The 24,273-nt window shown below is 53.8% G+C and overlaps 1 protein-coding gene across 7 annotated transcripts in view; it reads left to right on the forward strand.

Moving 5' to 3' along the window:
* The first annotated feature begins 624 nt into the window (after positions 1-624).
* The window catches only part of CPAMD8 (C3 and PZP like alpha-2-macroglobulin domain containing 8), a 70,815-nt gene continuing 47,166 nt past the window's right edge, over positions 625-24,273 (forward strand). For all 7 annotated transcript variants that reach the window (XR_014305015.1, XR_014305016.1, XM_082707932.1 and 4 more), the window contains exons 1-13: positions 625-896; positions 4,963-5,114; positions 6,439-6,461; positions 8,364-8,529; positions 8,612-8,664; positions 8,971-8,988; positions 9,416-9,470; positions 11,278-11,391; positions 12,708-12,792; positions 14,039-14,147; positions 16,809-17,036; positions 20,133-20,303; positions 22,784-22,912. Coding sequence is in view for 5 of the 7 variants with exons in the window: in XM_082707932.1 (XP_082564058.1) it covers positions 667-896; positions 4,963-5,114; positions 6,439-6,461; positions 8,364-8,529; positions 8,612-8,664; positions 8,971-8,988; positions 9,416-9,470; positions 11,278-11,391; positions 12,708-12,792; positions 14,039-14,147; positions 16,809-17,036; positions 20,133-20,303; positions 22,784-22,912 (1,533 nt within the window). In the remaining 2 variants the exon portion in view is untranslated. The remainder of the gene's footprint in view (positions 897-4,962; positions 5,115-6,438; positions 6,462-8,363; positions 8,530-8,611; positions 8,665-8,970; positions 8,989-9,415; positions 9,471-11,277; positions 11,392-12,707; positions 12,793-14,038; positions 14,148-16,808; positions 17,037-20,132; positions 20,304-22,783; positions 22,913-24,273) is intronic.

The following is a 24,273-nucleotide window of genomic DNA, read 5'->3' on the forward strand; positions in this document are numbered from 1 at the left end:
GGGCGGCGGGGGCGGGGGCGGGGCGAGTCCGCAGAGGGGGCCTTGCGGGGGCGACTGGGGAGGCGGCTGGAGAGGAGACAGGGGAGGTCCGGTGAGGCGGCAGCCCCGAGAGGAAATGGGTCCCCGGAGGATGACGACCTGGGCTAAGAGGAGAGCGGAGGCTGGGGGGAAGGAGAAGGAAAGGACAGCTCGGGTCCGAGGAACCGGGAGAACTTGGGCCTGGTTTGGGGGTGGGTCCAGGGTGGGTCAGGCCCGGGCAGGGGGCGGGGTGAATCCGGAGAGAGTCCTCGGAGGCGCCGAGTCCCGAGAAGGGAACGGGGGTGGGTCGGGGTCCGGAAAGGGGGCGGGGCGGGCGGCCTGGCCGGGAGGATGGGAGGGGAGCGGTGCCGGGAGTGGGCGGGGGGAATAGGGGCCGGGTAGGGTCGGAGGAGCCGGGAGGGCGTGGGCAGGGTCTGGGGGTGATCCGCCCAGGGGTCCGGGAAGGGGGCGGGGCGGGCGTCCCGGCTGGGGTTGGGGGAAAGTGCTTGGAGGGGATGAGTCCCGGGAGAAGCGCGGGGCGGGGCGGGCGGGACCGGGAGGGGGCGGGGCGGGCCCGGGGACAGGGCGGGTCCGGGGAGGGGGCTGGTCCGGGGCTGCCCCAGCTCGGCCGGCCTCGGAGCGGGGCGCATGGCGCCGAGCGCACGGCGCGGGGGCTGCGAACAAAGGGCCCCCGGCGGCTCAGGGGGCACTGCCGAGCTCGGATCCCGACCCTGGCCCAGCCCCGGCCCGGCCCCCTCCCTGGGCGCGGCACCCCCGCGGAGCCGAAAAATGTGGGGCGCCCTGCTCGTCCCGCTGCTGTGGCGCTTGCTTCTGCTGCTATCGCCGCGGGACGGCGTGTGCGCTGCGCCCCAGGCCCCGTGAGTTGCTCTGGGCGACGGAGGAGGTTGGCTGTCTTCTCGGGGAGGGGGTCCCGGGGATCCGCGCAGAGAGGTGCAGCGACCTGGCCAAGGCTACATAGCCTCCGCGCGCCGGGCGGGACCTAGAGTCGTGTCCGCTGACTCCCAGGGGTCGGACCGGGAAGGGGGCACTGCGAACCTTCAGAGGTGGCCACACGGAGGTGCAGGGAGTCCCCACAGCTAAGGCTGCGAGGCTAGCGCCTCCTCCTAATTCACCACCTTGGTGTGACGCGGGGGGGGGGGGGCTGTCGTCTTGGGTGGCGATTTCAAGTTGTCCGAGGCGTGGAGGCAAGAGGTGCGTGTCTTGGCTGGGAAACAGGAGAGACCCACCGTTCCGTTTTCCTTGGGAGGGCGTGGTGGCAGGGAGGAAGTGTTTGTTTTGCTTCCACATTTTTCTTGAAGTTTGACTACAGAGCTTCTGGTGAGTTGACACAGTGAGGAGGTGAACTAACTAGCTGCCAGGGAGAATTTCCCATGAGCTGGCTTCACCGGGAATATTTCCAGACCTGCCAAGTTGGGGTGAGCCCTGCAAGGCTGTTGGATTCGGGGTGGCCTCCTGGAGCTGCCCAAGCTCAGTAGGGTAGTCTGGCCTTGGCCTTGTTGAGGAGGCTTGTTCAGGAGGCCCTTGCTTAGCAGTTTCCAGAAAACATACCCACCGTGGGACCAGGTGGGTGGGGTCGCTTTGGGAATCACAGTTTGAAAAGTAAGACCCTCTTCGCTTTAAGCAGTGGGATTTACCTCCCCTGGGCCTTGTGAAATTGGAATCCAGAAAATTTTTGTCCTGATCTTTCCAAGTAGGCATCCTTTAAAATGGAGGTTTTCGTCCAGGTGGGGGGGTGGGCTTGTTTCCCTGGGCTCATTGGGCAATTCTAGGGACATTTTTGGTCTAGATCGAGGGGGAGTCAGTGCTGCTGAAATATACAGAGTCGAGGCCAGGGATGCTGCGAAACATCTGAGCATCTGCAGGTCCACCCCCGCCACAAAGCTTGACTGGGCCCTAAATTACAGACCCACCTTATAAAGACCAAGTTTAGTTAGAGTCTCTGGGTTGCAGAGTTTCCAACGGTTCTCAAGAGTGTTTGCCTCTGACTAAAGTCATCCTGGGATATTACCTTCTGCCAAGGGAAATGGAATCCTTGTGTTGGGGGAGATGTGCTGGGAAGGGAAGTTGCAAAATTACTAACCTGGGTTTCTAGATTAGCCTGCCTCTAAGCCAGACATAGACCACCCACTAGAGGGATTCCAGTTTAGGAATAGCCCCTATTTCTATAGGATACCCACTTCTGTGACCCTTATGATTAAAAAAAAGAAGATTAAGAGAGCGCGCGCGCACGAGCTGGGGGAGAGGCAGAGGGAGAGGTAGAAGCAGGCTCCCCACTGAGCAGGAGCCTGATTTGGGGGGCTCCATCTCAGGACCCTGGCATCATGACCTGAGACAAAGGCAGACGCTTAACTGACTGAGGCACCCAGGCGCCCCGACCCATGTGATTTTTGCGTGAGGAATCCCTGACCCCAGAAAGCAACATGGATTTGCACATTATCATAAAACCAGTACTGTCTGGGGCTCCTGGGTGACATGGTCAGTTGGGCATCTGCCTTCGGCTGAGGTCATGATCCCAGAGTCTGGAATTGGGTCCCACATCGGGCTCCCTCCTGCATGGGGAGTCTGCCTCTCCCTCTGGTTGGTGCCGGGGCCAGCAGACACTACACATCACGGACAAAGCACGGAACGTGCTTGAGGCAGTATGTGTTTCTCCCCACTGTCGCTGAGTGACACCCCATTTGCATGAGAAGCTGAGAGAAGGCATAAGACCCAGGATCAGTATATATTCTGGTCAGTGCTGGATCTGGACAGTGCATTCATGAACCCCAGGGTCACTGTGTGCTCCAGATGTTGCTGTCACATGCCCAGGATGAATGCATGCTCTGTGCATGGCCGAGGCCGGGAGCTGCGCGCAGAAACTCTGTCATTGCGGGTGGTTGTTGGTGCTGGCGTTACCGGTTCCGGTCATTGCTAGATCTGGGCTGCATACCTATAAAACAAGGGTCTTTGCACATTCCCATTGGTGCTGGAGTTACCTAGGAAGTACACGGTATGTCCTGAGGTCCTGGCAGGCTCTGGGCAGTCCTGAAGTAGGGCAGTCCACGTAGAAAACCAGAGTGTGTGAACTTTGGCCACTGTTCAAGCTGGACAGAGCACAGCGGGCTCCCAGGGTCAGTGCTGTGGCTGGACAGTATCCAACAGGAGCCCAGTGTGTCTTCTGAAATGTCAGATTTTTCATGGGTTGTTTTTTTTTTTTAAGATTTTATTGATTTATTTTACAGAGATCACAAGTAGGCAGAGAGGCAGGCAGAGAGACAGGGGGGTATCAGGCTCCCTGCCAAGCAGAGAGCCCGGTGCGGGGCTCGATTCCAGGACCCTGAGATCATGACCTGAGCCGAAGGCAGAGGCTTAACCACTGAGCCACCCAGGTGCCCCTTTCATGAGGTTTTAATGAAGTCCACTTTATCAATGATTTCTTTGATGGGTTGTCCTTTTGCTATCTCATGCATGAAATGTTTGCCTAACCCCAGCTCCCAAAGCCTTTCTCCTGTTTTCTTCCAGGGTTTTTAGAGTTTTATACTTATTAGATCTCTGACCCAGTTTGAGTTCACCTCAGTGCACAGTGTTCAGTCAGGGTCTAAATTTGTCTGTTTGTGTGGGGATGTCCGAGTGTCCTGGAGAGAATTTTTGAGACACGAAAATCTCCCCTACTCTCATTGCCTGGCCTGGCTTCTCTTTCGCCTGTTTCTTTCTGGTGCCTGTAGTTCTCCGCACGGCTGGGTTTTTGCTGCCTTTGCTATCTGGGCTCTTGGTTCTTTGCTGTTGCACTGTGAGCGGTTTTCATCGTTAAAGTTGAATGAGACTTTCTGACGATCCATGGAAGGTTGTAGAATACCAGAGGCAGAAGCCCAGGTGGAGAGGACCCGTGCCTTAGGTCAGCTGCCCTAAGGGCACCCCAAAGCTTTCCCCGGTGTGACTGTGGGACCTGTGGCATGTTCCTTCTTCTTCTGGAGCGACACCCTGCCCATCTGGAAAGTAAGAAATTGTTCTCTATCTTCCAGGAGAGGCCCGTTTGGGTGCCACTGTTCACAGAGTTTTCTTGTTTCAGGCCATTTCAGGTTCATTTTCAGGGTTTTGTTCGTAAGATTAGTTCTTAAGATTTGATTTTTTTTCTTTTCTTTTCTTTTTTTTTTTAAGATTTTGTTTATTTATTTGACAGAGAGAGAGAGAGAGATAGATATCACAAGTAGGTAGAGAGGCAGGCAGAGAGAGAGGAGGAAGCAGGTTCCCTGCTAAGCAGAGAGCCCGATGCGGGGCTGGATCCCAGGACCCTGAGACCATGACCTGAGACGAAGGCAGAGGCTTAACCCACTGAGCCACGCAGGCGCCCCTTAAGATTTGTTCTTAAGAATGAATTTAGGTCTTAGATTTGTTCTTAAGAACAAATTTAGTTCTTAGATTTGTTCTTAAGATTAATGCTGCAGGAAGCTCCTTGTTTTTTTCCACTGGGTTTTGGAGTCTGGCTGCCTGGGTTTGAATCCTGGTCTCTTACTGGCTTGGGCACGTGACTTGGCTTTCCAGCGCTTAATCTCTGACTCTGTAAATGGCTTTTTGGCACTTGTCACAGAGTGGCTGTGAGGATGAAGTGGGATCCTGCCAGTTATTCAGGAGAGTGGTTCAGTGTTGGTGTGGCACTTACAAAGGTCCTGTGGCAGAATGCACTGACTACAAAGGCCAGAGGCCAGAACATGGATGTTGGAAGGGGTGTGGTGCTGGATAGATCCAGAAGGGGCTTCAGAGATGAATGAGCTAGCCCCTGGTCACAGGGAGCTCACAGGTCGGTGGGGGACACACAGACACAAAATGACAGTGTCTTCACGGTGTGGGCAGGCGTAGGTGGAAGACCACACAGGGAGCACTGTGACGCGGCCAGAGGTGGGTCAGACAGCCTTTGGCCTTCACTGAGGTTTTCCTCTCCTACAGGGCCTACTTGATTGCTGCACCCTCTGTCTTCCGCTCGGGAGTGGAGGAAGTCATCAGTGTGACCATCTTTAATTCCCCCCGGGAAGTCATGGTCCAGGCTCAGCTGGTGGCCCAGGGCGAGGCGGTGGCATGGAGCCAGGGAGCTATCCTGGGTAGGTCCCTGGGGTGCCTGACCAGGGCTTCCTCTCCCTCGGCAAAGTGGTCTTTGGGGCTCAGGCCCCCAGCCAGCTTCTACCCTGCTGTCCTTGGACAGCAGATAACAACAGGGCGGGCCTCCTGGACACAGGTGGTGAGAGCAGAGGGCTGCCTCAGGGCCTGTAGTCCAGCAGGGCAGACACCTGATTCCTCACGAAGAGTGGGATTTGGCCACAGGAGGCACAGAGAGAGAAGTCGGGACTCTAAGGCCAGCAAGTCAGCTCCTATCCCCCAGAGAGAAGAGGGAGAGGCTGGCCTTGAATGGAAACCAGAAGAGGGCTTGGGTAGGCAAGAGTGCAGGCCGTCCTGACTCTGGGGCTACCCCAAAACCCACATCAGGTTGGCTTCAGCAACAGTGTCTATGGGCTGTCATAACTGGGAAAGTCCACTGGCATCACTGGCTGTTGATTCCCAGCGCCACTTCTGAATGGGACTGTGTCTCCCCCAAGCTGATGGAGTGACAGGTTCACCAGACCAATGAGAAATGTCCCAGCATCCTCTGATTGGCCTAACTTGGGTCATGTGCTCAATCCTGACCCAACCCCTCTGAGCAGGGGAGAGGCCTATGCTGATTGGCCCACTTTGGGTCATGTGCTCAGATCTGAACCAATCACTGCGGTGGGGGAGGGCCTATGTAGATGTGCATAGAGCAGAAGAGAGATGGGTGGAGCCACACCAAACCTCCCGATATGGGATCTGGGCAGGTGACTTTCCTGAGGAATTTGGGGTTTTGCCAGTAAAAAATGGGGAATGGATACTGGGAAGCAAAAACAGTAGATGCTAAATCAAGTCTTAGAGGCTGGAAAGCCAGAGAGGTGTTACTATGGTAAATGATTCAGCTTGGGTCAAGAGAGAGGTGATGGGAAAGCAGTTAGATTACTGGAGGGAGGTCCACTGGGGACCTCAATCTCCTCTTTTTTCTCTTTACCCCCTTCTTGTTCCACTCCCAAAGAGAATTTTCTTTGCTCCCTTCACAGCTTACCTTGGGTTTAGGGCTAGGAATGAAGGGAATTATTAAGTGCGCAGGCTGGCCAACTTTCCCCTGAGTAGCTTGGCTTCGTCTATCCCCTCTGGCCTTCAGGCTCTCACCAGCTTGGAGGAAACCTCTCACTTTTCCCAATCCCAACCCAGCCCAGGCCAGATCAGAATGACCCAGTGTGTGTGTTTGTCCACAGACAATCCCTCTAGGTTGAGAAGGCCCCAGTTATATGGCGGCAACTCAGGGAGGCAGGCAAACTCAGCTCCCAATTTAACTGTTTTCATTTAATTTTTATTTTTTAGACAAAGGGACAATCAAACTGAAGGTAAGCTTTGAATTTTTAACATCTTCATGAACCCTACCTTGGCAGTAATTGATTTGGAATGGAATAAGAGAAGTTTCATGTGTGGTGGTAAAAATCATTAACAGTGATGTCAACAGTGAATAACGAAGAAAAAATTGAGAAAGGGAGAAGATTGACTTGTAATCCCATCTCTTCATACTTTTCGCTCTCTCCTGTTTCCCCATAAATCCTCATCCACGTAAAGACATTTCTTTCAAGTTGCAATTAGATGGTAGACCCCTTTGTGCCATTTTTTCTTAGCACACTGTGTAAACATGCTTCCATGTGTTGAAATCTCTATAATTGTCTTTTGCCTTCTATTGTTAACCACAGCCCATTTCGTCTCTTTTATGTACTAGTTTACTAACCCTTTCCACCTCGTACATGCTTAGATTTTTTCAAAGATTGTTTTCAGGGTTTTGATAACGTAATCCAAACATCGCTAGCATCTCTGTGCATAAAGATGACTTAGCATTCTCTTTTGCTGAAGACTTTATCTATCTGTTTGAGAGAGTGGGAGAGAGTGCGTGCATGCCTGAGTGGGGGTGGGGGGAAAGAGGGAGAGCCCGTTGTGGGGCTCGATCCTGGGACTCCAAGATCATGACCTGAGCCAGTGGCAGACGCTTCACCGTTTGAGCCATCCAGGCACCCCAAAGATGTCTTAGCATTCTGAAAGCTTGCCTTAGACTGAACACCACAAAAGAAGATTGACCAGGTTAGGAACCAAGCCTCTTCCTTGGTCCTGCTTTGTCTTTGAAGACACAGCAGTGCCCCTTCACAGCACCACCTGTGACATGGTAGAGACCCAATTTCCCACAGCTTCACCGGCATTGAATATTACTACTTTAAAATTATTTTATGAACCAAACCACATCATAGACAATTCTCTCATGTGGGTTTTTAAACTGGAGTCCTTGGATTTCAAGGGGCTCACCAGCCCTGAAATTGTAGGCGTTTTCTGAGTTAGCTGTTCCTTAACTTTTCTCAGACACTCCAAGGAGTCCTGGAATGAATGGGCGACATGGAGAGTCATCCTGAATGACAGCATGTCCTCCCCCAGTGATCCGTACAAAGTCCCAGAAGCGGTTCCTCTCCCCTGCAGGGTGTCCCTAGTGCCTGAGAGCTGTGGGACAGAGGCTTTCCTGCCTTATCGATGATGGGAGAACCTTTTCTCTAAGGCAGCAGCTCTCACCTGGTGGAGAGGTTTGCCTTCTCCCCAGACCGCAGCCCTAGGACATCGGGCAGTGTCTGAAGACCTGTTTGGTTGTCACAACTGGGGAAGGCACCTCATGGGTGCTGAGCACCCCACAGTGCTCAGGACAGGCCCCATGACCAGGAGAGAGCCAGTCCCAGCTGTCCGTAGTTGGGAAGCCCTTGGTAAGTCCCCTAGAGCTGCCCTTAGAGCAGGTCGGCTTGCTTGCGAATCAGAAAGCAGGGCCGCGCTGGACAGGGGTTAAGATTACGCCGGATCCCTGGCGGCTGCACGTCGGAAGCACTCTTTCCGGGATCAGTGCCGTGGATTTGCAGACCAGACCCAGGAAGGGCTGTATAATTCTAGGAGAGGGAGCCGGGGGGTCTTCAAACTAGATGAGAGACTCCAAGAAAGGTCTTGGGATCCTTAACTCTTAGAATAGCTCCTGATGAGCAGTTCTCAGCTTGGGTAAGGGGGCATTCTGGCCCCTCAGGGAACACTGGCAGTGGCTGGAGACATTTGGTGTTGGGGGGAGTCCTACCGGCATCTGGTGGGTGGAGGCCAGGAATGCCACTCAACACGATGCAATGAGGGGGTGCCCCCACCGCAAAGAATGATCCGGTCCTAAGTGTCCATGGTGCCAACGTTGAGAAACACTCTGTTGCTCGCAAGGCTCTGTGGTCTGCCTGCAGGTGCCCACGGGCCTCCGGGGCCAGGCCCTCCTGCAGGTGTGGGGCCGCAGCGGGTGGGCGGAGGAGCGCCCCCTCTTCCACAACCAGACCTCCGTGACGGTGGACAGCCGGGGTGCCTCCGTGTTCATCCAGACCGACAAGCCGGTGTACAAGCCGCGACACCGAGGTGGGCGGCTCACGCGGGAGTGGGGGGAGGGGAGGGCCAGCCGTGGCCGGGGCTGCCGTGCGATTGTCTCCTTCCTTTCCAGTGCTCATAAGCATCTTCACTGTCACTCCGAACCTGAGGCCCGTCAGCCAGAAGGTGAGATCGGCTTCTCAAACCCTGGGAAACCCTGGGCCTGGAACACACCTGCCCGGGGCCACCTGGCCTGGGGCTCTGCCACCAACTGGTCTTCCTTCCCGCACCCAGTCTCCTGCTGATCTCATTCCTTCCAGTTTTGACCTCTGGTCTGGGTTTTGGCCTGTGGCTCTGAGTCCCCTGGGGGACCAGGGGGAGGTCTGTGGGACAGAGGGAGGCTAGAGCACTGGTGGTGGGCGGGTGGCGTGTGCTCGCAGGGCTGAGGACCCGCAGGGGGCCGTGCTCACTGCCTGTCTGTCTGTGTTGCAGCTGGAAGCATACATTCTGGTAAGTGGCCTGTAACCCCCTCTGCTCTGACTCGGGGGCCCGTTTGCCTGCTCTCCGTCTTCCCCCACCGTCTGCTGCCAAGGTAGCCTGTGCCTGTCCCAGCCCCTCACGAGGCTTGGGCTAGGTGCATCCCAGGCCCTGGGACTGGGTGCATTACCCTGGGACAGGCTAAGTGCATGTCTGTCTATCTCTGTAGATTTGCACACAGCTCCCTAAAGGAGGAGCAGATCTGGCCCCTTTTGTCCCCATGTCCTCAGACCAGTCCCTTCTGTGCCCCAGCTCTCATTTGCTCCCGTGTACATGGCTCATCTGGGGGGGCATGCCCTCCACGCTTGTCCCACCGTAGAGAGAGGGCTCGGAGCGTGCACACATGTGCCGGGCATATACTGGGTGGCCTGAGTTGACTATGGGGGTTCGTCCCCCGCAGGACCCCAGGGGCTCGAGGATGATGGAGTGGAGACACTTGGAGCCATTCTGCTGTGGTAAGCCTCTTCCCAGCCCCTCCCCTTTCTCCTTTTGCAGTTTTGGGGGCTGCACCTTTGGGTGGCAGACGCAGTAAAGCTTCCAGGAGACTAGAATGTGCTCCGGATGCACCCCTTCCCTACAGCATCACACCCCACCCAGGGTTCTCTAGTCCCGGCGTCCGGCTGAGGCTCCTGCGTATGACAGGAGGCCTTTTGGGGGAACATTGGGTTTTGTTTGCCGGCACCCCCGTCATCTTCCTCCCACTGAAGATCTTCTGCCCCATCACCCACTTGGGGGCTCCTGGACCCCGAGTGCCTATGTGAGTTCAGGGCCACTAGGAGGCAGGTGGATCATGCGGGTTTGTGCGATGTCACACTTCCGGGTCCCCTGGCCCGGCCTTGAACCCTCTTTCTGGTTCTGAGATGCTCAGGGGGGCTGACAAGCAGGGACAGGGCTTGTGTGCGTGACTGTCCTTCCTGGAGTTCTGAGCCCGGGGCTGTGGGGCCTCCGGTGGAGCCAAGGACAGTACTCTGACTCTCTTGGCGATCCATCCCACATTCTTGCTGGGCACTCAGCCTGCTTTCCCCTTCTCCACCCTTCCCATCAGCCCCTTTCCCTCCCTCTCACTAACTCCTATCTCCTGGGCACCGAAGTAGATGCTGACAAAGGGGGAACTTTCCGCCCAGTGTGGGAAACAGACTTTAAACCACATGATAACATCTGCTGTGATGAGAGCTAAGAAGGAGAAGTACAGACTCAGAGAGGGCAAAATGGAGTTCTTGCCCAGCCTGGGACAGCAGAGGCAATCCTAGAAGGCTGCCTGGAGGAAAAGGCCTTTCCAGCAACGAAGTGGAGAAAGAGCAGACATTAGCGGGGCCAAGTGAGGGGCCAGGGAACGTGTTCCAGAGAAAGGCCCAGCATGCAGGAGGCCCAGTGGATGGCAGGGAGAGTCAGGTTGGGCTCAGGAAGGAGGCCCCATGTGTCAGGAATGCTGATACGAGAAGCAACAGTGAGACCCGAGGGCCTCTCAGGCTCCAGGGAGGTGCATGGACTTGATCTTCAGAACACAGAGGAAGGGAATGAGCAGTCCCCCATTTAAAAAACTTGGAATATGTGTGGACCAGAGGTTCTCAACTGGTGCGATTTTGCTCCCGGGCTGGGGGTGGGTGGTGTCTGGTAATGTTAGCCACGGGCTAATGAGGCCCCATAGAAAATGTATGTTGGTGACAGCCCCCCCCCCAAACCTCTTCTGACCATCAAAGGCTCTGAATATGTGAGGGAAGAGACAGTTGGCCAGCATGTTTTCCAATTCCTTAGTGACGGAGAGAAGCGGTGGGGACTGTTGTAGTCTCTGGGTGTTCTCCGGAGTCCTGCTGAGCTGCTCGCACGATGTCCCTGTTGGGGACAGGCACAGCAAGTCCCACTCGGGACTGACAGATCCCCAACTCTTCTCCCAGCATGAAAACAGTTCCTGCGGGGTTCTGACGAATGGACCCAAAGCCAAGGCTTCCTCCTCTCTCTGCCTGAGACTGGTGCATTTCCTGGTGCCCAACGGCAGGGAGAGTGGTGTTTTGTCTCGAAGCCTGTTCGGGATCTGTGCTGGATTTGGGCAGCCGTTAGGGTTCTGCCCCGAGGTCCCAGCATTATATGGGAATATTTGGGGTTGCCATGACTTGTGGGGGAGGAGCTAGAGGCATCGAGTGGGTGTGGGCTCAGTGTCCTGGGATGCACAGGGCAGCCCACAGCCAAGGAGTAGGATCAGGCCTGGCTGACTCTCCACACACGCTCTTGCCCCAGGATGACCGGGTGTCTCTCTGCACACAGGTGTGGCCAACATGACCTTCCCCCTGTCTGACCAGCCGGTGCTGGGAGAGTGGTTCATTTTTGTCGAAATGCAAGGCCACGTGTACAACAAGTCCTTCGAAGTTCAGAAGTATGGTAAGCCAGAGACTCTTAGGGGTTCACCTCTGGGCGAGACCACAGACCCGGCGACGACACTTGATGATGGGAGAGGTTGGCGGCAGCCCCATTTGCTGGACACTTCGTTGTTTCTCTTTTATGAGAATTGTCATAAAACACACATAACAAATTTGGCCAGCTTTGTTATTTGTAAGTCTACAGTTGTGCAGCATTAAGGGCTTTTGGGTTGTTGGGTAGACACACCATCGCCCATTTCCAGAATTTTTGCATCTTCCTAGACTGAAACTCAGTCCCCACTAAACTCCAACTCCCTGCCCCCTCCCCAGCCCTGGGCCAGCCTGCCGGCCTACTTCCTGTTTCTAGGACTCTGACTCGGCCAGGTGCTTCGTGGAAGTGGGACTGTACAGTGTTTGTTCTTTTGCGTCTGGTGTATTTCACTCAGGATGATGTCCTCCAGGTTCATCCGGGTCATAGCCTGGGTCAGAATTCCCTTCCTTTTTATTATTTTTATTGTTTTTTTTTTTTTTTAAGATTTTATTTATTTATTTGACAGAGAGTGTGCACAAGGAGGAGAGCAGCCAGTAGAGGGAGAGGGAGAAGCAGGCTTCCTGCTGAGCAGGGAGCCCAATGCGGGGCTTGATCCTAGGACCCCAGGATCATGACCTGAACCGAAGGCAGACACTTAACTGACAGAGCCACCCGGGCACCCCCTTCCCTTCCTTTTTAAGTCCATTTCTTTCAACCTCATCCCAACCCTGTGCAAAGATGGGGGAGCTGAGAAGTTGAGAGGCATTTAGGAAATAGCTCAAGTAACAGAAGCTGGGGAGCAAACGGACCAGAGGAGGAAAGGCTGTAGAGGACAGGGATGTTGGTCGCAAGTGACAAGCCCAGTGCAAACTCTGGAAGTAAAAGGAAGGGAATTTATGGCCTTGCGTTGCAAACTCGAAGGACCGGCTTCTTCGCGTTTCCTCCGTGCAGCTTCTGGGTGTCGGTGTCCATCCCTCCTCCCCAAGCTGCCCGGCATGGTCAGATGGCTGGAGCACCTCTGGGCCGGCCTGCACTCAGAGCGCGTGGCCTAAAAGTGATGAAATGTGGGACTCTGGGGAGAAAAAGAGTGTGCTTCCCCCCCCAAATAGGAAATAATTGTGGGCCAGCAAAATCCCCAGAAAGCTGCCCGCGATCAACGAAGGATGGGGTTGTGGATTCCTGTGGTGTTGCCTCCGGGTGGCCCTGGGCTGCGGCCTTGCTGGTATCCCTCCCACAGTGCCAAGACCTTCTGAGGCCACCCCAGCGGTGCAAGTTGCCTCTCCCGCCTCTTCCCTCTCTCCTTTCAGCGCTGCCGAAATTTGAGCTCCTTATTGACCCGCCCCAGTATATCCGGGACCTGGACGCTTGTGAGAAGGGCACTGTGCAGGCCAGGTGAGAAAAAAGTGGTCAGCATGGGCGAGCCCCGCCCCTTGCAGACACGCCCCTCCCCTTGCGGACACGCCCCTCCCCGGACACACCCTCCTGGGGCACGCCCTCCCCCATGGGCCTGCGCTTCCTCCCTCGGACTCGTCCCCTTGGTGGGATATCCCCCTCTTCCCACATTGTTTTCCCCCTGGGTGGGGGGGGACACCCGTCTCGCTCCCCTTCCTGTGTCACCCTCTTCCTTGCAAACACCCCCCACAGGGAATGGGGTGACCCGCAAGGGATTTCTTGAAGGGGTTGCCTGTCTCATGACCAGGCTTATCACCAGCTCCAAAGTGAGGGTTGACCAGAGGGCGTCCAGAGACACTGTCCCTTTCTGGGGTCCCCCAGGGAGAGTGCTCCAAGGCCTGTGTTCCCGCTCAGCTCTCTCACCTGGAGCTTGTGGTTGAGGCCGTTCGCTTGCCCTCTGCTCCTCCAGCTGTGTGGGTTCTTTTTTGTTTTTTTTCTTCTTTTAAGTAATCTGTACCCCTAACGTGGGGCTGAGATCAAGAGTGCCCCACTCTATGACCGAGCCATCCAGGTGCCCCTGCCACGTGTGTTTTAAAATCCAAGGATGTTGTCAACTATACTCAAATTAAAAAAAAAAAAAAAAATCCACACACCTTTTCTATAGTCTAGAAAATATTATCGAAACGGCTGGTGTTATTTTTTTATTCACTGTGATCTGCCGTCTTGCTCCTGGGCCCCTGTAAGCAGGTGTCTCCTCTGCCCAAGGCTTGACAAACATACATTTAAGTCTTACCGGCACCTCTGAAAGGATAATTTTATTTCCATTCTCTGGGTGACGAAACCAAGCAGTATGATCCCTGATTCAAAGTTGAATTCATCAGAGCACTTAGGCCCAGGCTTCCCTGATGCCCACAGTTGTTCAATCCTCTGCTGTCCTGCTTCAACAAGTGCCAGGACCAGTGGTGGTCTCACATACCCTCCTGCTCTGGGGTCCAGAGTTCCTCTCTGACCCTTGGTCTCTTTTTCTGTCAAATACAAGTTCCAGTGCAGAGGATTGCAGGTGCCGATGCTGGTCTGTCTGTGCTGACTCTGGGCTGTGGGAAGGGCTGTAAGCTCAGCATGTAGGATGGGGGAAGTATTCTGAGATCAGCTGGTCACATCCCACAGGGGCTTGGCCTTCCTGAGACCGGCCCCTCCCGTCCCCTGCTGCTCCTGTGTGAAATTAACCCCCTTTGTTTTGTTCCAGGTATACCTTTGGAAAACCTGTCTCAGGGACCTTAACGATCAATATGACTGTAAATGGCGTGGGGTACTACAGCCAGGAGGTGGGGCGCCCCGTCCTCAGGACCACAAAGGTGAGGAGCAGGGACTTCCATGCTGCTCTTCCAGTGGATCCCTTCCTGCCGGGCCTGCTCCGTGATCATTTACCTTATTTTACTTTCTAAAACAGTTTATACGGTGAGGATTTTCCCAGTGATAAAATTCTTGCAGGCTGATCATGGAGATTTTTAAAAATATTAAAAAAAAAAGAAGAAGAAGAAATAAAGGTGATTTCTTCTCTGACAGACAAAACCACTATTGATAGGTTGATATATGTCCTCCCCGGATAGTATGTGCAAAGTCTTTTAAAGAAATCGTTTTATTAAGATATAATTCACAGGGGCGCCTGGGTGGCTCAGTGGGTTAAGCTGCTGCCTTCGGCTCAGGTCATGATCTCACGGTCCTGGGATCGAGTCCCGCATCGGGCTCTCTGCTCAGCAGGGAGCCTGCTTTCCTCTCTCTCTCTCTGCCTGCCTCTCCATCTACTTGTGATTTCTCTCTGTCAAATAAATACATAAAATCTTAAAAAAAAAAAGATATAATTCACAGACCATGCAATTCAAATACACACATAGAACCTAGGATTTGGGGTTCATAGGATTCAGCCATCACAGGCCAGAGTTTGGGTATTTCCACCATCCTCCCCAAGTCCCTCACATCCTTTTGTAATCTGTCTATTACCATCTCCAGCCCCAGGCGACCACTGATCGATCTGCTTTCTGTCTCTATGAATGTGCCCGGTTTAGATGTTCTATATACATGGAATCGTATGCTATAGGGTCTTTTGTGTCCGGCTTCTTTCGCCCAGCACGATGTCTCAAAGCTCATCCCCCTCATAGCAGGTGTCCGAGCTTGGTTCCTTTTTTACAGCCGAGTAATAGTCCATTGTATGGACGGACCACATTTGGTTTTTCCGTTTACCCATCGATGGATATTTGAGTTTTTCCCACTTTTTGGGCATTCTAGATACTGCTGCTCTGAACATTTCACATACAGGTTTGTGTGAGGCCAGACGTGTTCGTTTCTCTTGGATGTGGCATCCCTGGGTTGTGTGGTGTGGAATTAAATAGACTGCCCGCATAAGAATGAGCAAAGGGTATTTTTTCGGAGCTCGCTGTAGTAAAGGGAGTCAGCCACCGTCACCCCCAGTTGGCAGACTTGAAGCTTTATTGTGAGATAGACGGAAGGCTTCAGGCGTGTCCCTGCTGGAGCCTGTTGGCACCTAGAAGGGAAGCATTCCATAAGATCGGTTAGGGATGCGTTCTTGGTTTTCTCAGTCGGTTCTAAGAAGTAAGGGCAAAATGGGACACCTGGTTGGCTCAGTAGGTAGAGCGTGAGACTCTTGTTCTTGGAGTCATGAGTTTGAGCCCCACCTTGGAGGTAGAGTTTACTTAAATTTTTTTTTTCTTAAAAAGGGGTGCCTAGGGGTACCTGGGTGGCACAGTCGGTTGGGCATCTGACTCTTGTTTTTTTTTTTTTAAGATTTTATTTATTTACTTGAGAGAGAGACAGTGAGAGAGAGCATGAGCGAGGAGAAGGTCAGAGAGCGAAACAGACTCCCCATGGAGCTGGGAGCCTGATGTGGGACTCGATCCCGGGATTCCGGGATCATGACCTGAGCCGAAGGCAGTTGTCCAACCAACTGAGCCACCCAGGTGTCCCTTGACTCTTGGTTTTGACTCAAGTTGGGATCTTGTGGTCATGGGATTGAGCCCCGCATCAGGCTCTGCACTCAGCCCAGAGTCTGCTTGAGAGGCTCTCTCTCTCTCTCCCCCTCTGCTCCTCCTGCTAGTGTGCACATGCTCTCTCTCTGTCTTTCTGAAATAAATAAATAAATCTTTAATAAAATAAAATAAAAAGCGGTGCCTGGCTGGCTCAGTCAATAGAGTAAGCGACTCTTGATTTTGGGCTCGTGAGGTGGAACCCCACGTTGGGCATAACGAAGACTTAAATCTTGAAAAGAAAAAGAAGTAGGGACGAAAATCAGAGAAACTGTCTATTATTAACCCAGTTCTAGCCATTTGGGTTTGGTTGTTATGGGGCTGACTTCCTACTAGCTGCTGGACCTCGGGGTCAGACTTCCTTTGCGGCTCGTTGATCATGGGTTGGCCATTTTTCTATATGGTCCTGCCATGGTCTGTTTAGGGGTAACTGAGTTTAGCCATTTGAGAAATTCCCAGACTGTTTTCCCAAGCGGCTGCATGACTTCACAGTCCTGTGTCTGTAAAGCCTAGAGGTCCTCTGCCTCTGTGGCCTCCAGCCCTGGACCCTGTCATCCCTTCCACTGGCGGCGGCCCTTGCCTTGATTCTCTGGCTTACTGAGTAGTGGTCTCCAAAGCGGTTTCTGGAAGGGGCTTGTTTGCCAGGCCTCTCTCTGGCTGGGTCCTGAGATAGGGGTCAAATGGGGGCGTTCTGTGCCCTGGGAGTGGGAGTGGAGTGAGTGCGCCAAAGGGGGGAGGGTGATGGTTCAAATTCCTGCCCCGCTGCCTGCTGAGGGCCAACATCTTAGTCCCCGGAACATGCTGTATCTCCAGCCAGGGATGCAGTGACCCACGACGCAGGTTGGCCGTGTCCCCGCGTGTCCCCCCAGCCCTCCCACAGCTGGAACGTCCTGCGCTTCACATGGGGTTTGGAGACTCGTGCCTTGAAGCCCTTCCAACCCCAAGTGAGCACATTGTGTGCGCTTCTGCCTCCAGATCCACGGCTCCCAGGACTTTGACATCTGTGTGAAGGACATGATCCCTGCCGATGTCCCCGAACACTTCCGGGGCACCGTCAGCATCTGGGCCACAGTGACCAGTGTGGACGGGATCCAGCAGGTAGTGTTTGATGCCTCCACCCCCGTCCAGAGGCAGCTGGTGGACGTCCGCTACTCCAAGGACACCAGGAAGCAGTTCAAGCCAGGCCTGTCCTACGTGGGGAAGGTAAGCACTGGGGGGACAGCGCCCGGTGGGGGGCCATTGGAGCACGCGGGCTCTGCACTGCCTGCCCCCCAGCTCCGCTCAAGGACCACGGTGAAGCCTCTGTGGAGACACAGTGGGTCCACAGTGGGTACACCGCCGAAGACGGGGTCCTTTAATTACACTGTGTAACTTTGGCTTTTGGTGTCCGAGGGCTGCATTGCAGAGAGTGGCAAGAGCCGGTACTCCAGAGTGAGGGACTCTGGACATTTTGTTCTGCCTGAAAGGATATTCTCCAGACCAAGACTTGGCATAGCCATTTATTAAGTCAGTTTCTCGAAGACAGTGCCTTTCTTACTTGGGTTGACCTTTTTTCTGGAGGAACTAGCATCCAAAAGAATGCTCCCCGCCCAAAGCAGATCTTCTGCCCCTGAGACAACTGACTCAGATCCCCGGGGGGAAAGTGACATTCTGAATAGACTCCCACGTCCTACCCACCCACCATGCCATGCTTAGACACCATTAGGTTTTAGGTGACCAGAAACCCAAGATCCTTATCCTAACTGTTGCACTGGGCATTTGTGTCCTGTGGAGGCAAGGCCATTGGCGCCTAGTGTCACCCCAGAGGGAGGGAAGCTGGTGGCACCCCTGACCTCAGCCTTGCCCACTGCCTGCATCTCTGGCCCCTTTTGCCCTCTGTGGGTTACTCACAGGATCCTGCTGGTCTGTCCCCATGCTGTGTCCTGCTACTCCCGCTCTGTTCTGAGATCTCCTTCCTCTCTGTGCCCGGATCCCAGTCCCTCCTGTCTGCACACAGAGACATGCCTGTGTGCCCCTGGCTTTGAGGGTCCCGGCTCGTAAAGAAGCTAAAGCCCAAAGAGCAGGGTCAGAATGTGCATGAAGGAAGGGCTTGGGGGGCGCCTGGGTGGCTCAGTGGGTTAAGCCGCTGCCTTCAGCTCAGGTCATGATCTCAGGGTCCTGGGATCGAGTCCCACATCAGGCTCTCTGCTCAGCAGGGAGCCTGTTTCCCTCTCTCTCTCTGCCTGCCTCTCCATCTACTTGTGATTTCTCTCTGTCAAATAAATAAATAAAATCTTTAAAAAAAAAAAAAAGAAAAGAAAAGAAAGGGTTTGGGCTGTCAGATCAATGAAGGGGAGCATTTCACGTACAGCCGGGAGATCCTCCACCATCGGCATTAAAGACCAGAGCTGTAAGTGGGGATCATGCAGGCAGAAGCCCCTGTCACTCTGTCACCAAGTATCTAGACAAGTGAGGGACCAATATAGGGTCCTTTGGGGCCCACGGACTATATTTCTTTCACACCATTCCTGTCTTTTTTTCTTTAAAGGCTTTATTTATTTGAGAGAGAGGGAGAGCACGCACATGTGCAGAGGGGAGGAGTTGAGGGAGAGGGAAAAGCAGGCTTCCCGCTGAGCGGAGAGCCCAACTGGGAGCTCGATCCCAGAGACCCGGGATCATGACCTGAGCCAAAGGCAGACGCTTCATCCACTGAGCCCCCCAGGCATCCAATCCACTGAGCCCCCCAGGCACCCAATCCACTGAGCCCCCAAGGCACCCCACCATCCCAGTCTTTGAACCCCTTGTTCTGACTCCCTTAACTGCCTGTCTGAACGAGGTCTGAGCATCACATGGAACGTTCGTAGCATTGCCCGTGCTGTTCCTACCCCGGCGTGGCCCCAGGCCAATGGCCAGCACGTGGTGATTCCTACACTGTGATTTGAACACGGAGACCAGTGGGCTAGAATTCAGAGTGCAGAAATAAATCCACACCCCAGATGGATACGGAGCCCCCAGATGCTCCCCTCACCGAGTGCCTGGGATACCCTGCTTCTGGTTAGCTGTCTACAGCTTCTCCACACCAGTAGCCTCCAATTGGGACACACCTGAAGCCTTCCCTCTTTCTCGCTCTAAGGCTTTCCCACTTCACCTGCTTTTCAGCCTCAGCCAACACCAGCGGTGTTGGCTGTGACTCTCTTCCTGCAGCAGGCTCCGAGTAAATAGCCTTTACCCATTCTGTGTCAGGTGGTCTTCATTTAATTCCACATCACGTGGCCCAGGAGGTCTACTTCACCACGTGGCCCCGGGGCTAGCAGCCAGCACATGGTGGCTTCTACCTTGTGACTCATTTGCCAAGTCCAAGGTTGTGATGGTCCTCCCACCCCGCCCACCCATCTCTAAGTGATTCAAAGTTCTAGTTCTTCATGTTAGGTCTATGATCCATTTTTAACTTTTGTAGATGGGGTGAGGTGGGGGTTCACTTTCATTCTTTCACAAGTGGGTTTCCAGTCGTCCCAGCCCAATTTGCTGAGGAAACTGTTCTTTCCCCACTGGATGGTCTTGGCACCCCTGTTGAAAACCAATTTACCATGGATGTGTGGGTTTGTGTCTAGAATCTCAGTTCTGTCCCATTGATTGCTATGTCTCTTCTATGCCAATACCACGTTGTCTTGATTATTGTACCTTCCTAGTGAGTTTTGAAAATTGAGACACAAGGGCTCCTGGGTGGCTCAGTCAGTTAAGTGACTGCCTTCAGCTCAGATCATGATCCCGGGGTCCTGGGATTGAGCCCCACATAAGGCTCCCTGCTCGGTGGACAGCTTGCTTCTCCCTCTCTGCCTGCCGCTCTGCCTAGTTGTGATCTCTCTATCTCTCTGTCAAATAAGTAAATAAAATCTTAAAAAATAAAAAAATAAAAAAATACAATTTAAAAAAAGGAGGCGCCTGGGTAGCTCAGTGGGTAAAGCCTCTGCCTTCGGCTCAGGTCATGGTCTCAGGGTCCTGGGATCGAGTCCCACATCGGGCTCTCTGCTCAGCAAAGAGCCTGCTTCCCCCTCCCTCTCTGCCAGCCTCTGCCTACTTGTGGTCTCTCTCTTAAATAAATAAATAAAATCTCAGGAAAAAAAAAAAGAAGAAAATTGGGACATGTGAGTTCTCCTTGGTTCCTCTTTTGCTTGATTATTTTGGTTATCTGGGGACCCGTGCAATTCCCTGTGAGTTTTAGTGTCAGCTTGACTTCTCAGGGGAAGTTGGCTGGGGGATTAGATCAGTTTGGGGAGCAGAGCTGCCTTGACCGTGTTGAATCTTTGGTGACCCTTCCAGGTGGAGCTGTCCTACCCAGATGGCAGCCCAGCCGAGGGGGTGACGGTCCAAATCAGAGCAGAGCTGACACCAAAGGACAACATCTACACCGTCGAATCTGTGTCCCGGGGAGGTCTGGTGGGGTTTGAAATCCCCTTTATCCCCATGTCAGCGCAACACGTGTGGCTGGAGGTGGGTGAGTTGCTTGGACCTGTGTCATTCAGCCACTAGACACAGCCTTGGTGCGTTCCCCAGTCCATGCTTGGGCACCATCTTGGTGGACCTGTGGCCTACAGTTGCCCTGAGGGAGTTTACAGCCTTTGAGGGGAGTCTGGAGGATGGATAACCAGCCCATCCCAGGGCAAGACGGGAGGTCAAGGACAGGTGAGTGCTCCTGGCTCTGTCATGCTGAAGGTGGCTGGATCTCATCCTGTGGACTCCTGACCTTGAGCCTGGAGGGTGGGATGGCATGCAGAAGCCAGAGGCCAGGCTGAGTCCTTTGGGAAGTTTTGGAGGAGGAGGGAGCTGGCAGGGTGCCCCTGACCTCACCAGGGTACTTGGGATTTACTCAGAAGGCAGCATCAGGGGGACAGAGTGATCTGACTTTGAATACCCAGTGGTTGCTCTGGTAACCATCCTGGGAGGGTACCTGGGAGTAGCACAGGTAGGCGGACAGGACACAATGACAGAGAGGCCACCAAGCCTGGAGCTGTGAAGGTAGAATGGGCAGAACAGGAGGTCGCATTGTCAGGGGAGGGAGGAGCAGGAGTGCTAGAAGATGGTGTCCCAGTACCTCCCGCCCTGGCTCTGTGGCGGCCTCACGGGCTCTGGGTGGCAGGGAAGGGGTGGGAGGCAGCCTGGAGTAAATGTGTAGGTGGCAGCCGAGGACACTTGGGGTGACTGTGTCCTCTGTGGGGCGGCATGTCCTTACAGACTTTTAACCATCCAAGTTGCACATTCAGGGGTCTCCAGGCTACAGCTCTCCAATGGGCTACAAATTCGTTACTACAATTACAGCTTTTTTTGTTCAGTGATCAAAAGACACCCCTTTGTTTCCATTAGTCCCCTAGCAATTAAGTTGCAGCAAAGCCCCAAAATACTACAAATACCAGGATTAGCTGAATAATTTTCTGTCTCATAGATACATGTCTAAAAATTAGCTTTTCCCCCAAATGGCACTTTAATAGAAAGGTTAATGTTATTAAATACTGCTTAGGAAAAGGTCTTTAATTCTTTTAGACAGAAAACGAATGGTAACTGTTAATGATTTTTACTTTCTTTGTTTTTTAAAAGATGTATTGATTTATTTAGCATGAGTGGAGGGGAGGGGCAGAGGGAGAGGAACAAGCTGATGTGGGGCTCTATCCCAGGACCTTGAGATCACGACCTGAGCCAAAATCAATTCGGACGCTTAAGGGACAGCGCCACCCAGGTGCCGCTAATTACTTTTTAACTGAGTGTAACTGACACATCGCTCTATGTTGGTTTCGGGTGGACGCCTGAGTCCGTCCATATTCCCTCCTGCCATGAAACAGTCACCACGGTAGGTGTGCTCCACAGCCCATGTCACACATCGTTATACACTTTCTTTTCTCCTTGTGAGAAATTTGGAGATCTACTCTTTGCAACTTTCCAAATATATAGTACGATATTGTTAACTATGGTCACCACGCTGGACATGGGATCCCCGAGGCTTATTTTTTCACTGGAGATTTGTGTCTTTGGCAATCACAGTTTTATTACAGTGAAGTGACAAATTAGGACCAAAGAGAGTGAGGCAAGGGCCCCTGGGTGCCTCAGTGGGTTAAGCGTCTGCCTTTGGCTCAGGTCATGATCCCAGAGTTCTGGCATCAAGCCCTGTGTCAGGTTCCCTGCTAGTGGGGAGCCTGTTTCTCCTTCTCCCTCTACTCTCCCTGCTTCTGCCCTGTCAAATAAATAAGTAAAACCTTTAAGAAAACACAGCTCTCATCAGTTGGGAGACCCCGGGGCCTTTAAAGTCTACCTCCTAGAAACTAGAGACAAAGTGAACCAACTTCTTTATTCCTGATCCCACAGAAATCTTCGACTTCTGTCCTCTCCCTATGTTGCTCTCTAGTCTTTCAGCAGCACGTGAAGGGAACAGGCTCAAAGCCCACGGGAACAAGAGCCATGTAACCACAGGGCTTAGCGGGGTGGAGGGTTGGGTGGGGGTGGAGGGGAAGGGCTTGAGCTCAGGGAGCATCAGGGTCCAGAGCCCCGGGGCTGCTGTCCCACAAGGCTGCTCCTTCTGTCTACCTTCTCTGTGGTCCCTTTCCAGGCCTGTTATCCCCTCTGAGAAGCCACCAGGGCCACCAGCAAGTCAGAGAAGGGGTAGGGGATGGGGAGGGCTTCCTAATATGCCCGTGATGAAACTGGCTCTTGGTGGCCTCACGAGTGACCTGAGTCTGCCTGAGCGCCCTCTCCCCACCCCAACACCCTGGGACCAGTCTTGGTCACTTGCTTCCTGGAGCTGAGAAACAGCACATTAAAGCACATTGGACCCTAGTCTCTGAGAACTGGGGAGAGGGGGTCCCCAAAGGCAAATGGGAACATGAGAGGGTCTTGCTGCAGGCCAGAGCAGGCAGAGGCATTCCCCAAGACCCTCTTCCTCCACCAAGCCCCCAGGCCTTGACCAAGTACCCTTGTTTCTTCAGACCAAGGTGACGGCACTCCATGGAAAGCCCGTGGGGGCCCACTACCTGCCCAGCTACTTGTCTCTCAGCAGTTGGTACTCCCCCAGCCAGTGCTACCTGCAGCTGCAGCCGCCTTCGCGCCCCCTGCAGGTAAGGCTTGCAGGTGTGTCCTCCCCCAGCCCTGCCCCCCCAGAGCGGGAAGCGGGGGGGGGGGGGGGGGGGGGGGGGGCAATGAGCAGGGCCCTGGGACTGATGCCGAAGCCCCGCCTCCTTCCAGCAAGGGCGGAATTCCTCGGGATGAATGCCCGCCCGTCATTTCATTATGGTGAACACTTAGGCTGTGGCCCGGGGTTTACCGTGATAAACCTGGCCCTCGGGGTGCTGTCCCTGAAGATTAGCAGCTTGCCTTATGGGGTGGCACGCCTGTTACAGTCAATGAGCCACTGTCCACACGTCCATTGGATTCACGGCAGTCTGCAGGGCACGTTAGGAACCTCTCCTGGCATTGTAGGTTCCGTGGGTTTGGACAAATGTAGAATGACACGCATCCAGCATTATAGTATCATACAGAATGGACTCAGTGCCCTGAAAATCCTCTGGACTCCCCCTCCCCCCACCTGTTCATTCATCCCTCCCTCCCCGCCAGCCCCTGGCAACCTCCCGTCTTTTCACCGTCTTGATCTTTCTGCCTCTTCCAGAATGTCATATCATGTTGGGAGAAGTGAAACCCCCTGGGGTTGTGTTTGGGTTGGAGGCACAGTTTCGATACACACGCACATAGGAAGTCAGGTCACGAGATTTATATACAGATCGCAGAGTGGGGTGGGTGGGTGTGCAGTGAGCTCGGCGGGTTGGGGGAGGGTAGGCCTTTGCCCCAGGTCCCAAGTGAGCAGGAGACGGACAGCAGGGCAGCAAAGCGCCTGTGTCTCATAGGTGGCTGAGGAGGAGGTCACTAACATTTTGGGCATCAGTGCTAAGTGGTTATTGCGGGGAAAATGATGGGGCCAGAATCCCAAGCTCGGGTCCTCATCCGAATGTCCAGACTCAGCGTGTGAGCAGCTGGTCAGGCCATCAGATGCTCAGGCAGCAACTCAGAACAGCTGTTTTCCATCCGACGTAGACAGTCATCTCCCCCTTATCCGTGGGGATACATCCCTACATTCCCAGTGGCTCCCCGATACGGCGCATAGTACCAAACCCTAGCTGTATGTTCTTTCCTATACATACGTGACTACGACACAGATTGACTTACAAATCAGGCACAGTGAGATGATTACCAACAATAATTCATGATAAAACAGAACCACCGTAATAATATACTGTAATAAGAGTCACAGGACTGTGGCTTCTGTCTCCCAAAATACACTGTACTGTGCCCAGCCTGCTTGTGATCCCACCGTGGTGTAAGGTCTACACCAGGGGATGAAGGAGGGCGTTGTGACGTGGCGTTCAGCAGCCCCTGACCTTCCCATGACATGTCAGAAGGAGCATCTACTTCCAGACCCCCGTGG

Source organism: Mustela nivalis (assembly GCF_964662115.1).
Source record: "Mustela nivalis genome assembly, chromosome: 1".
In the NCBI taxonomy this organism is placed as follows: Eukaryota; Metazoa; Chordata; class Mammalia; order Carnivora; family Mustelidae; genus Mustela; species Mustela nivalis.